This window comes from Onthophagus taurus, chromosome 2 (genome assembly GCF_036711975.1).
Source record: "Onthophagus taurus isolate NC chromosome 2, IU_Otau_3.0, whole genome shotgun sequence".
NCBI classification, from domain to species: Eukaryota; Metazoa; Arthropoda; class Insecta; order Coleoptera; family Scarabaeidae; genus Onthophagus; species Onthophagus taurus.
Genome location: NC_091967.1, coordinates 5,172,415 through 5,184,195, shown reverse-complemented (window position 1 = coordinate 5,184,195; position 11,781 = coordinate 5,172,415). Strand labels below are relative to the sequence as shown.

At 34.4% G+C, this 11,781-nt stretch overlaps 1 protein-coding gene and 2 non-coding genes across 5 annotated transcripts; all 3 read right to left on the bottom strand.

The window, feature by feature from the left end:
• Positions 1 to 4,733: 4,733 nt before the first annotated feature.
• Positions 4,734 to 11,666, bottom strand: LOC111427595 (zinc finger protein on ecdysone puffs-like). 3 transcript variants are annotated; one of them, XM_023062808.2, is made up of 8 exons: positions 11,498 to 11,666; positions 11,319 to 11,345; positions 10,977 to 11,235; positions 10,125 to 10,190; positions 9,200 to 9,540; positions 7,863 to 8,505; positions 7,527 to 7,629; positions 4,734 to 5,575 (listed from the first exon to the last, which is right to left on the bottom strand). In XM_023062808.2, exons 2-8 carry the CDS (start codon positions 11,336 to 11,338, stop codon positions 4,956 to 4,958), a joined length of 2,052 nt encoding a protein of 683 aa, XP_022918576.1. In that variant the 5' UTR covers positions 11,339 to 11,345; positions 11,498 to 11,666; the 3' UTR covers positions 4,734 to 4,955. The 3 variants fall into 3 exon arrangements, with proteins under 3 accessions (XP_022918576.1, XP_022918577.1, XP_022918579.1); XM_023062809.2 differs by having other exon boundaries at positions 4,734 to 5,572; XM_023062811.2 differs by lacking the exon at positions 11,319 to 11,345 and having other exon boundaries at positions 11,498 to 11,664.
• LOC139429203 (small nucleolar RNA psi18S-1377) lies at positions 7,357 to 7,493 on the bottom strand. The gene has a single exon (XR_011639873.1). It is a non-coding gene; the product is annotated as a small nucleolar RNA psi18S-1377 (small nucleolar RNA).
• On the bottom strand, positions 7,683 to 7,818 carry LOC111427652 (small nucleolar RNA psi18S-1377). Its single transcript, XR_002707969.2, has one exon. It is a non-coding gene; the product is annotated as a small nucleolar RNA psi18S-1377 (small nucleolar RNA).
• Positions 11,667 to 11,781: the final 115 nt, after the last annotated feature.

Genomic DNA, 11,781 nt, shown 5'->3' with positions numbered 1-11,781 from the left:
CACTAGAACTAGAATCAACCCAACCCAACCCAAATGATTCTAGTTCTAGGTATAGTGTTAGTTCTACTTTTACACTTGCACTGTCACTAAAACTACCATTAGACCTAGAACTAGAAACATTCGGGTTTAGCCGTGTGTCTCATAAGACGGCTAAAGCCGAATGATTCTAGTTCTTGGTCTAGGGTTAGTTGTAGTTTTACACTAGCACTGTTGCTATGTGGAACTAACACTATACCTAGAACTAGAATCTTGTGGGTTTAGCCACACGTCTCTAAAGATGGCTTAACCAAAATAATTCTAGTTCTAGGTACAGTGTTAGTTCTAGTTTTACACTTGCACTGTTACTATGTAGAACTAACACTATACCTAGAACTAGAATCATTTTAGCCGTCTTTAGAGACGTGCGGCTAAACCCAAATGATTCTAGTTCTAGGTATAGTGTTAGTTCTAGTTTTACGTTTGCACTGTCACTAGAACTAAAGCTAAAAACAGTCGGATTTAGCCGTACGTCTCTCAAGACGACTAAACCCGAATGTTTCTAGCTCTAGGTCTAGTATGAAACGGTGGTGACCTATTTTCGAATTAACAGGTAGAGTTTCTGGAATTCTGTTCCGAAATAATTATGACGTGATTCCTAAATAATGAAATTTAGACATCGAAAGGTTATGATTAACCCAGTTAAACACCATTTTGACATCGGTATAAATTGAATCTGCATGGTAGTGTTGGTCCATAGAAAAAAGTGTGTACTAAGTATCCTGTTGTACGGATATTCATTTTGGATCCCATACAGCATGTATCAACAATAAGTTTTATCAAATCCTGATTAAATGAAATTGGACAAGTGTTGGAAACAACTTCCCAACAACCAAATCTAAAGACTCTTTTGTTTCAAAAGCAAAAATACCTTGAGGTAACAATTTATTAAATGATATTAAGAAGCATTCTCCAAGAACTAACCAAAATAGCAAAAATTAGATTTGCAAAACAATTTTGTAGCAGGCTAAAACTAAAATTTTAGTATATATAAATATTCGAGAAAGTACAGTTTTCTCTTAATAATTTTCTGCTCAACATTCTTTAGAATTTTCGGCAGCTTATGAGTCAAAGTTTTCCCATTGCACTTAATCTGTAGAAGATACAGTTTCTGCCAAGCAAATAAAATAATTTTTTTTTGTAGGAGGCTCAGTGATGCCAGATGAGATGGACCAATTGGTGCAGAAAGTAAATATATCCCATAATTTTAGCTTCTACAGACTCAATAACACAACAACTCAACTAAAACCTAACTGACCTAAAGTACTTTTCAGATACTTACTTATCCACCACAGCGATTTATAAATGCAGAGTGGTAAGATGATTTTCAACACAGGTTGCCCAAGTTGATAGTGTCATACTGCTTCTCTTTAATGCACATTCATCAGAATGTTTCACTATCTTTTGACAAATCGGAAATATATATACATATAATATTTGTAAAAAACAGATAAAAGCAGACAAAATAAAAGATGACATAACTTGGTATTAGTAATTTTAGTTGTACCTCATTCTTTTGTAGTACATAAATTACTTACTTTATAAATTTGAGGGATAACAATATCATCTGAAATGTATATTCAAGATCAATATTTCTATACCACTACATTCTATACCACCTACACATTCTGACAATGTATAATTTATATATATTTACATGAAAAAGCTGGTACATAGTGTATACATACAGTAACAAACAATAAGTGGGGGAGTTGAAGGGAGGAGCGTAAAGTTCTAGTTGCCACGCCTCTGCCATCAACCAATCACCATCCAGAGAGAAGTGCCTTGAACAAAAGATTGATTTGTTTGCGAAGCCTTGCACCTGCCACAAAAATACAGTTTGCAAAAAATACAATTTTTTAAGTTCACCATTTTTATTAGTAGCATTATTTTTTGGATACCCTCTAACGGTTAAAATCGATACATCTTTCACGCATTTCGCAACGGATCGATCAACGTCACATTATTTAAATCGAATCGTCACCAACAAAAAAGAAATGTAGAAAGATCTTTTTTTTGGGACAGCTTAAAACCATGACTAATGCGGTCTGGTTTCGTATAATTAGAAGCGTGGAAAGAAAGAGACGGGAATAGTGCAGGAATCCAATTGCGCGAGTTATTTTCGATTCGTTTAACACGGGATCGTCAAACGTGAAGTTTCCATCGGGGGCGGCGGTTATAAGAGGGGAACTAATTCTATTGTTTTATTCGCTGGGGGAATTACAAATTTTCGAATATACTGAAATAGAAATCAATACTTATGTACTCATCAACAAAAAAAAAAAAATATATATAAAATTAAAGTTGTCATAACTTCTATTGTAAGTATATAATTAGATAAAAGAGTAGGCGCGTGGATGGGTTGAGTTTTATTGAGACTAGAGGGCAAAGTCGGTAATTGCATAACCATATCAATCGGAGCCTAATAACCAGTTCTTCCCTTCCTGCCTAGGGACGGGACGTAATAACAACCCTTACGTTGGCGGTGTTCTGCGGTCAGCCTCCTGGACGCACCCTGATCGCCTATTGTGCTGACTATTGCCCGACGAAGGCCAAATTATCGACGACGATTACGTCACCCTTTACAAGCTAAGGGCGAAAAGAATATGGATGAGGGTGGCAGCATCCCCTTTTTTGCATCGAAGGCGGACGTGTTGTGACAGATTTAACTCGACTAATAAACGGTTATTTTCATCAAAATTGTTCTATTATTTAATATAATTGAGTTATATTTTAGTAGAAGTGTAACAAATCATAATGATAAATAACGTGAACTATATTATTCTTAAAGATTGCGATAGAAGTACATCATTACTTCGTCTAATTGGATGCCAACGGATGTATACTACATCGAATATTAATCAGAAATTCAATTGGCCAATCGGCTACCGGTAGTCATCGAATAATTCACGTTGAAATAATTACACGTTTATACCGAACCGGGTGTTGAAGAGAAAGAAAAGAGAGAGAGAACGGTAATTTATCGGAAGCATTACTTACTGTGGAAACGCTGTGAGACAACCGGAGCAGGGGGGAATTCGACTCCTCTTCTTCCTCTAGAAGCGACACAAGTCGTTCGTTATACATCCGTCGAGCACCAGGGGAAAGCCCCGAAAATTCGGCCGCCCTGATTGAGTTAGCGGGGTTCTGATTTTCACTTGTTCTCGGAACCCTAACCCCGCCCACCTCGTCGTTTCGCCTACGCTGCAACATTCGCCCCCCAAAACACGACCCGCGCATACGATTTGTTACCCTAGCAAAGGTTTGCGTAAGAATCGAAATCGCTTGAATTGTCGAAGTGGGGACGAAGCCGTCAAACGCCGTAGTTTCCAACGTTAACGACGTTAAGGGGATGGATCCACGAAAAGGGCAAAGGGAATGAGATCTCGAGAAAAATAAGGGAGGGGACGATGTTGAAACATTGTTTATTTATTTCTTTTTCTGTGTTTTTTCAGTGTTAGGGAAGTTTGATTTGTTTGCCTGTTGTATACGGGGGGGAGGTAAACACGATAAATTTTGTTGGATCGATTTTTATTTATTGCCGAAGTAAAGTTACAGATACACATAATAAAAATCATATTTATCTCCATGTTTTTTGTTTCAGGTATTTCTGCACAACCCGAAATTAGCAAAAAATCAAGAAAAACCGATTTTTTAAAAGAATATGAAACGGCAAAAACCATTTTTTCCTTTTTTGCTGCTTTAGAGATGATGAGAAATAAGATGCACTTCTAATTACATTGATCAGAAATTCTGTTCAACACTAGATTTACAAAAATTGAAGGAAAACTGGTTATTATAAAGAATAGAAAATGGCAAAATTATTTATCCCCATGTTTGTTGTTTTAGATACTTCAGAACTAAAAGAGTAAAAATGTAAGAAAAGCTAATTTTCCAAAGAAGTAGGAAATGACATTGCCAAAAACTTTACTCTGCTCAAATTTACAAACTCTGTGTAAGCAGGTGTTGGAAAATTTCTGCAATGAAAGATCAAACCGCTACGTCAAACATTAAGAGAAAGTGGTTTAACAACTTGCAGTCTAGCTACAGAACCTTACTGCAACTCACAAAAGATCTAGACTTGCTTTTTGCCCGAATACACATTAATTGGACAGTGGAAAAAAATATTGTTCATGAATGAGTGTAGAATCTGCCTTTATAACAAAAATGATCTAAATAAGATATACAGAAGAACTGGTGAATGTTATGCTAAAAGATTTTAAAGTTTTGATAACAGTTAATTTCTTAAAAATGTTTCACATAAAATTTTTTCATCTCTTACTATAAATATCAAAATTTGATGTCGGTAGCTTTGATTTTGTGACCGCTCGGAGCGATCTATTGTCTCCTAAAGGATTGTACAGCGATAAATCTTTATATATAATTCGCAGAAAGCAGTCTCCATCTCAATTAACTGTCCAAAATGAAATACGATGCAGTTTCATGGTTTTATTGCTATACAACTGTACGTGTTCCTTTTCTTCGCGGTGCTTGATGAGATTGTTTTATTGCCAGAAGGAGCTGAGACTGCATACCATCTTAAGAGGGCTGTTAATAATCTTGATATGAGTTAAGAGATAATAAACTGTTGTTGTAAACTTGAAATATACCACCCAGGATTGCTGGTATTCATTTTATTACGAAATATTTAACTAACGAAATAATTAACGTGAAATGAACACAAATAAAACAAATAATTTGGAGATTGAACATCTATTTCTAATTTAATTTTCAAGAAACTTATTTACAACCACAAAATAGATTATCCAAAATAACACGAGACACACATTGTTTAACCATCTATAAGTATCGTTATTATAATGTATTCAACTTAATTAGAATATAAAACTAATGGAAATATAAAAACTCAATTTGAAATTAGTAAATCGATAAATTCCAACACATAACTCATTACTACTTTATTTAGCTTCAGTTTCAGGAGTTTCTTCTTCTTTAACTTCAGTTTCCATCGATTCATCTTCTTTACCATCATCCGCCAATTTCTTTTCGTCAACATTTTTCTCGCCAGTCTTGAATCTATCGTATCTCCCACCCACAAAGGAATCATCCTCATCTTCATCAGAACTTTTATTCCCTGACTCAGCTTCCGCCAAGATAATCCCCAAGTCTTTATCAACATCAGCCCAAAGCTTTTCATCACCTTCATCTTCATTCAAGCTAGCTTCCCCATTTTCTTTTCCACCAGTCTCAGATTTTATTGTTGAATCGTCAGCGGGTTTAATTTCTTCTTTTTCTTTCTCTTTCTCCTTTTCCAACGTTTCACGCCTTTGTAAACGTTCAGCTCGTTTAGCCAACTCTTTATCTTCTTTGTAACTAACGTAACGTCGTAAATGAGTGCGTAATTTGCAATGTTCTGCAATTTTTTTCGGCATTTCTGATTCTTCACGACGCGGTAAGTACATACTGCATAAATCGCAATAATAAACTTCAACTTTTTTTACGTGTTCTATGCCAACGTTTATACTTTCTTTTGGTTTTGTTGTGTCTTCACCTTCTTTTTTCTTTTCACGTTCTTCTTCTAAAACAAAAAATTAATTATTACTTAATCCATTTGCATCATTTAGAAGAAATGATAAAATGGCCAAATTTTTTTTTGTTATATACAGGTGAATAAATTATAATTATAATACATTCGTGGATAATAATAGAAAGAATCATTACCTTTCCTGGATGTATTGACCACTAGGAAGATAAATCTAGAAACATTCGGGATTAGTTGTCTTGAGACGACAGGCTAAACCCAAATATTTCTAGTTCTAGGTCTAATGTTAGTTCTAGTGACAGTGCAAGTGTAAAACTAGAACTAACACTATACCTAGAACTGGAGTCATTCCGTTCTAGTTATTAGTTCTAGATCTAGCCCTCGTTCTACTTTTACTTCCGTAAAAATAGACAATTTAGCGCTTAATAACTACTCCCTCTGTTCCAAATTATGGTATACATTTATCTTTACAATTTGTCTCAAATTATGGTGTACAAAACTTTGGAAACTGCTTTATTGTGTTTGCAAAATTAGTAATTCAATTTGTAACTTAATTTAAAGATACATTAATGAAAATTTTACACATTTAAACACAATTCAGCTGGTTCAATGTAAACGCCCTTCATGGCGAAGCTTTTCTTTATTCATGAATGGTGATATCTATGGTAGCACTGGTTATAAATTATAATATCTTGATTCATTATTATTAATTTTTATGCAAACGTTTTTCCCTATCACCTTTAATTTTCTGCTTATAACAGAATTAACATAGATGATTGTCAATTTTGAGAAATCCTGGCTTGAACCTAAGAAATGGTGATATCTATGGTGGCATTGACCATGGATTATGTTATCTTGATTCATTATCATTAATTTTTATGGAAAACGTTTTTCTCTATCACCTTTAATTTTCTACTTATAACAGAATTTAACGCAGGTGATTGTCAATTTTCATATTTTGAGAATTCCTGGCTTGAACCTAAGAAATGGTGATATCTATGGTGGCATTGACTATGGATTATGTTATCTTAATTCATTATCATTAATTTTTATGGGAAACGTTTTTCTCTATCACTTTCAGTTTTTTAATCATAACAGATATTAATGAAGATGATTGTCAATTTTGATATTGTGGGCTTGTGCATAAGAAACTGAGATAAATATGGTGGTATTGCTTATGAATTATATTATCTTGATCCATTATCATCAATTACCAATCAACTTTGATCTAATGGCTGGTACAACGTTATCAATAATCATCTTTTTGCATTCTGCTGCGTTGATAGACTCGATGTTTTTGGTCACCATTGCTCCTCCTACCCGCTTCTTGCCGTTTCTTTTAGCAGGTTCTTTATAAACAAAAGACCAAAGTCCTATTTTGCCATTGAAATACTGTTTATGGCCACTGCAGCCATAATCATAACTTTAGTTATGAACCGTTTGCTTTTACAGCGCCTTTCTGATTCTGCTTCGTCCAGCGTTATGTAGTACGACCTTTTAACTTGCGTTGAGTCGCACATATCCTCAAAACATCGATTTGATTTAACCTTTGACAAACAGAACTCTAGTTTCTTTCATTAATTAAATTTAGATTACTTTATATTATATTAAATAGATAAAAACTCGTTAATTCTCCAAACCTTCTTTAATCCATAAATTTTAGAGAAATATATACCCTAATTTGGGACAAAGGGAGTATTAAAACTAGAACTAACACTATAGTACCTACTATATAGATTCGTTCTAGTGATAGTGCCAAGAATTTTATAGTATTTTTAACCACAAATGGGCCAATAAAAATTTATTATAGGAAATAAAATTGTATCCCACTCTTGGTAAAATTGTTACCATTATTATGAGAACATTTTTCGGATAAGTTGGATAGGTTTATTTTTGTCCTGTTTGACGCTCAATAATAAATAGTTGAGGTTATTATTGAGTAACACAAGGACAACAATTGCAACATAAAATTTGTTGCGTTTCTTACCGTCCATATCGCCTACAGAATCAATGGTCATAAAGTTTTCTAAGTTATCATCGGCTCCAGATCCTTCATCTTTATCAGATTTGTCATCAGAATTAGATTTACGCTGTAAACAAATTAGAAAATCAATAAAAATTCCAATTTTTTTAATAATTCTAAGATTGTTTCTTGTTTTTAGTAAGATGAATTTATATAAAAAGAAATACACCTTGTGGAAAACAAGATCTTTTTAATATCCGTCCCGTTTGACGCTCAAAGTTAAATTAAAAATTAACTTCAAGTAACACAGAGACGAGTTTTCTCTTCTAATGCTGTTTAAAAAAAACAAAATCTACAAACCTTAATATGATCAATAGAACAACAATGGCTCTCATACAACATAGGACTCTTGAAAGTTATCTTGCAAGTTTTGCAATATGGCATCAAAAACTTTTTCATGTTTTTATGAGACTCAGAAGCCTGATGGGTTAATTTAGGCTGTTTATAATTCAATTTGCACAATGGGCAAAAACTAGTTCTTGATGCCAAGTCGTCTGTGGTCTTTTCAAGTTCTCTTTGGGCGTTCCTCTGCATCAAACGCATCCGGCTCAAAATCGCTTTTTGTTTCAAAGCAACGCGACGCATCGCCGAAATATGACGCCCACTTTGCAAATGTAAACTGTACTTTACAAACGTAGTACATTTAGTTTGGCAATGAGGACAAACCAATTTGATGTATTTTCTTTGCGACGGCGATTTATCGCCGCTATCGCTGTCTTTTTTCTCATCTTTTTCATCTTTTATTTTCTTACTAGGTGTTTTCTCCTTCTTTTCACTTTGACGATCGTCCTCGTCATCATCTTCACCACCGTCATTCCCGGGTTTCTCCTCTTCCGCGTCTTCAGCTTCCGGTTTAGATTTTTTCTCTTCGGATTCTTCTTCTTTTTCGTTTCCGCTTTCATCGTCACTCTTCGGTTTTTTAATGGAACGACGAACAACGGCGCTAAAAACATTGAAATAAAACCGAACGGTGGATTAAAAGTGCTAGTGCTTCTGTGGAAAATGTTGTAACAGCAACTAAAATTGCCTCAGAAATTATTGAATGTGAAAAAGCTTTAAAATTATCAATTTGCAATGATAGTTTGCTGTTAAAACAGACAAATAAAAAAAAAATTATAAATTCTTCGTGGATAAGTCCACGTCACACGTGCAACAACACCAACTTGCAATGTGACTCGAAAACATTTCATTTTGTAGCAAAAACTTCTCCATTTTCTTCTTCCGTGAATTCGGCTGATTGATTCAGTGCGTTTGAACGTGCAGAAGGTGTAAAAGCAAGTCATCTGCCGTTTTAATCTAACGGTCGACAACTTTCGTCTGCACTATTCACTCTTGAAAAAAAGAAAATCTTCAGTCGTCGTTGAATAAAAATAAATTGAAAACCCTGTGAACTCAAAGAAATTTGTTTTTGTTTGTTTATGTGTCGATTTTACACATTATTCGGATGCGACCTCCATAAAATATCCCAAACGTCGCAATTATTAATTTATTATCGAGAAGTGACCCTCAACAATATTTTTTTATTTAAACCTTTTTTATATTGGGAGAAGAAGAGGAAAGCGGGACATCGACACCAATATAATATAATTTTTTTGATTCATTTCGGCATTATTAGAAAGGTTTTTGTATTTAATTACCTCCTCATACGGGCCATTTTTAATCTCTTCGTGTAGTCAGACGGTCTGATAGTGCGTCTCCGTACAACGTAAGAGCTCTCAATGAGACGGCGGCGCGTCGGCCTCTCTCTTAGCCTTGATCGCATCGAACCCCTTGAACTGATGCGACCCCTATAACCCCCGCGAGGGCTAGAGGAAACGGGCGGAGCCGGCTTTCGGAATTCTTCGCGCCTAGAAAATGATGACTGCCTCCTGTCGGTCGAAAAACTTCTCCTATCCGTGTAAGACGCACTCCCTGAAGAGTCGTATCTGCCGTAGCTATCACCTGATCCACCGTAGCCATCATGGCGCGAGCTAAGAGACTGGATAACAACAATAACACATTTGCATATTCAGGTTTTTTTTTTATTTTATTTCTATTTATTAGGTTCGATTCAATTAAGTATTTTGACCTGCTTCAGACTTTTCACGTCTATCAGGTCAGGTATTACAAAATATCTATTATTGATTTGATACGAGTTTAACATGGCTTTTAACCATCCAAAAAAACGTTTACATACAGTTTTAAAATCACCAAAAAAATAACAAGTAATAAAATTATTTTTAATCCGCCGAATCTTACAGTTCCAGTTTATTAAAAAAAAATTAAGAATCGATGAATAAATCGTTGGGTATAATCTATTATCTATCTGTTTATTACTTGTTACTATATCGAATAAAATCTCTCGAGACGTACATTTTAACAAGTTTAAATATCATTTTTGTCAAAATTTGGTTGCATTCTCTCTTAGTATTTCTATTAAATCAGCGTTCATTCTCTCGCTATTTGATTTATTCTTTGTGAAGGGATCAATCGTGTACCCTCTATAGGTGTCTGATTATCAGCCCCCAGTATTTGTCAACCTGTGCTGTTAAATATTAGAACATTTATTAATCCTTTACATACCTCAGTTCTCAATCGTTTACGGTCTGGAGACCCACGGTGCTCACTGCCAGAATATCTAGAACTGTCCTATAAAAACAAAAAGAAAATGTATTTAGCAATTATTTTGCGCCTTGTAATATCATTAATAGGTATTTTGACTCAATATTTTTGATTTAAATATTTTCTTTTTGTTTGAAGTATAAACCAAGGTCCATAAAGCATCAACTTATGAAAAGTGAACAACCCTCACACGTTACAAGCGTTTTAAGAGAAAAGTATTCTATTTAAAGTATAAAAATTATGTAATTAAATAATAAAAAACAAAAATACATAACATTTATAATCAGTGTAGCTCCCACTGCGTCGTAACTCGTGACGTTAACCCCCTCCCTTCCCTAAAACGCGTTCTATTACCTCTGGCCACCCTGATACAATATGTTTTATGGACCTTGGTATAAACATTACATCATTTCTGAATGTAGCATATAAAGTACTATTTATTCAGTAGTACAGTAAATCCTCAATATAATGGATTAATAGGGAAAAGGGAGGGTCTGTTAACAATTTTGTATATTTAGTTCTCATTCACAAATGGTGTGCATATAGCACAAATCATAATTGGAATAAACATAGTATCTAGCTCTGAGAGAAAAAAAGCTCTAGAACAAAAAGTCAAAAATGCTACCAAATATTTAAAAAAAAAAGTGTAACTTATTTATAGTAAGATATACTCAAATAAACACATCTTGTGGAAATAAGTTATAAAATAATATTAGTCTCGTTTGACGCTCAAAGTAACATCATGTAAACTTCAAGTAACACAAAGACATATCAAATTTTTTTTTTATCTTTGTTTAATTTTATTTATTTTACCGGTCTATAGGACGATTTTCTATAGTCATCTGGCCTTGAGTACCGATCAGACGACGACCCATATTTCGATCTAGAGTCAAAAGACGAATTGAATGACGATGACGAAAATCGAGCACCGCTTCCGGACCCTCTACTATTGTTGTAGCTACCACGTTGACTAGAACCCCATGCCGAAGTTCCACGACTCGATCCACGATAACTACTACCTCTTGATGATGAATAACCACGACCACGAGACATCGCAGCGGTTTGGCTAAAGCTGTAACAAGAAAAGGAGAAAAACAAAAAAAAACGTGCACAAATTATTGTTTTTAATTGATGCCGATGAAATGTTGTACTCACTTAGGTCGGTAGTAACTCATTGTGTTACTGAAATAGAAACGTGTTTTAATACGTGTGATTACGAGAAAAAACACGATGAACCCGGAAAATTATGACAGAAGCCGAATGACGCCATGAAAATGGAATGGCGGCGTTGTGGTTTTTTTTTTTTAATTTATTAATATTATGAGTTTACTTACCAATTTGAGTCCTTTGACGTCAATTAATTGATTTACCAATATTAACAGAATTCAAAATTATAAAGTCGATGTAATTTCATAGGAATTTAAATTTTCTTGGAGAACACTACAAGCGTGACGATGCACGCTGATGATCACGTCAAAATGGCGTTGTTCGCCGACCGGCGTCGGGTTTAGAGATTGTAACTAGATGGCAACACTGTAAATAAGGTTTAAGGAAGAAATAAATGTTTGTTAGTCTTTATTACATTTACGATTTCAGTTTTACACAAATTTATTTAAAT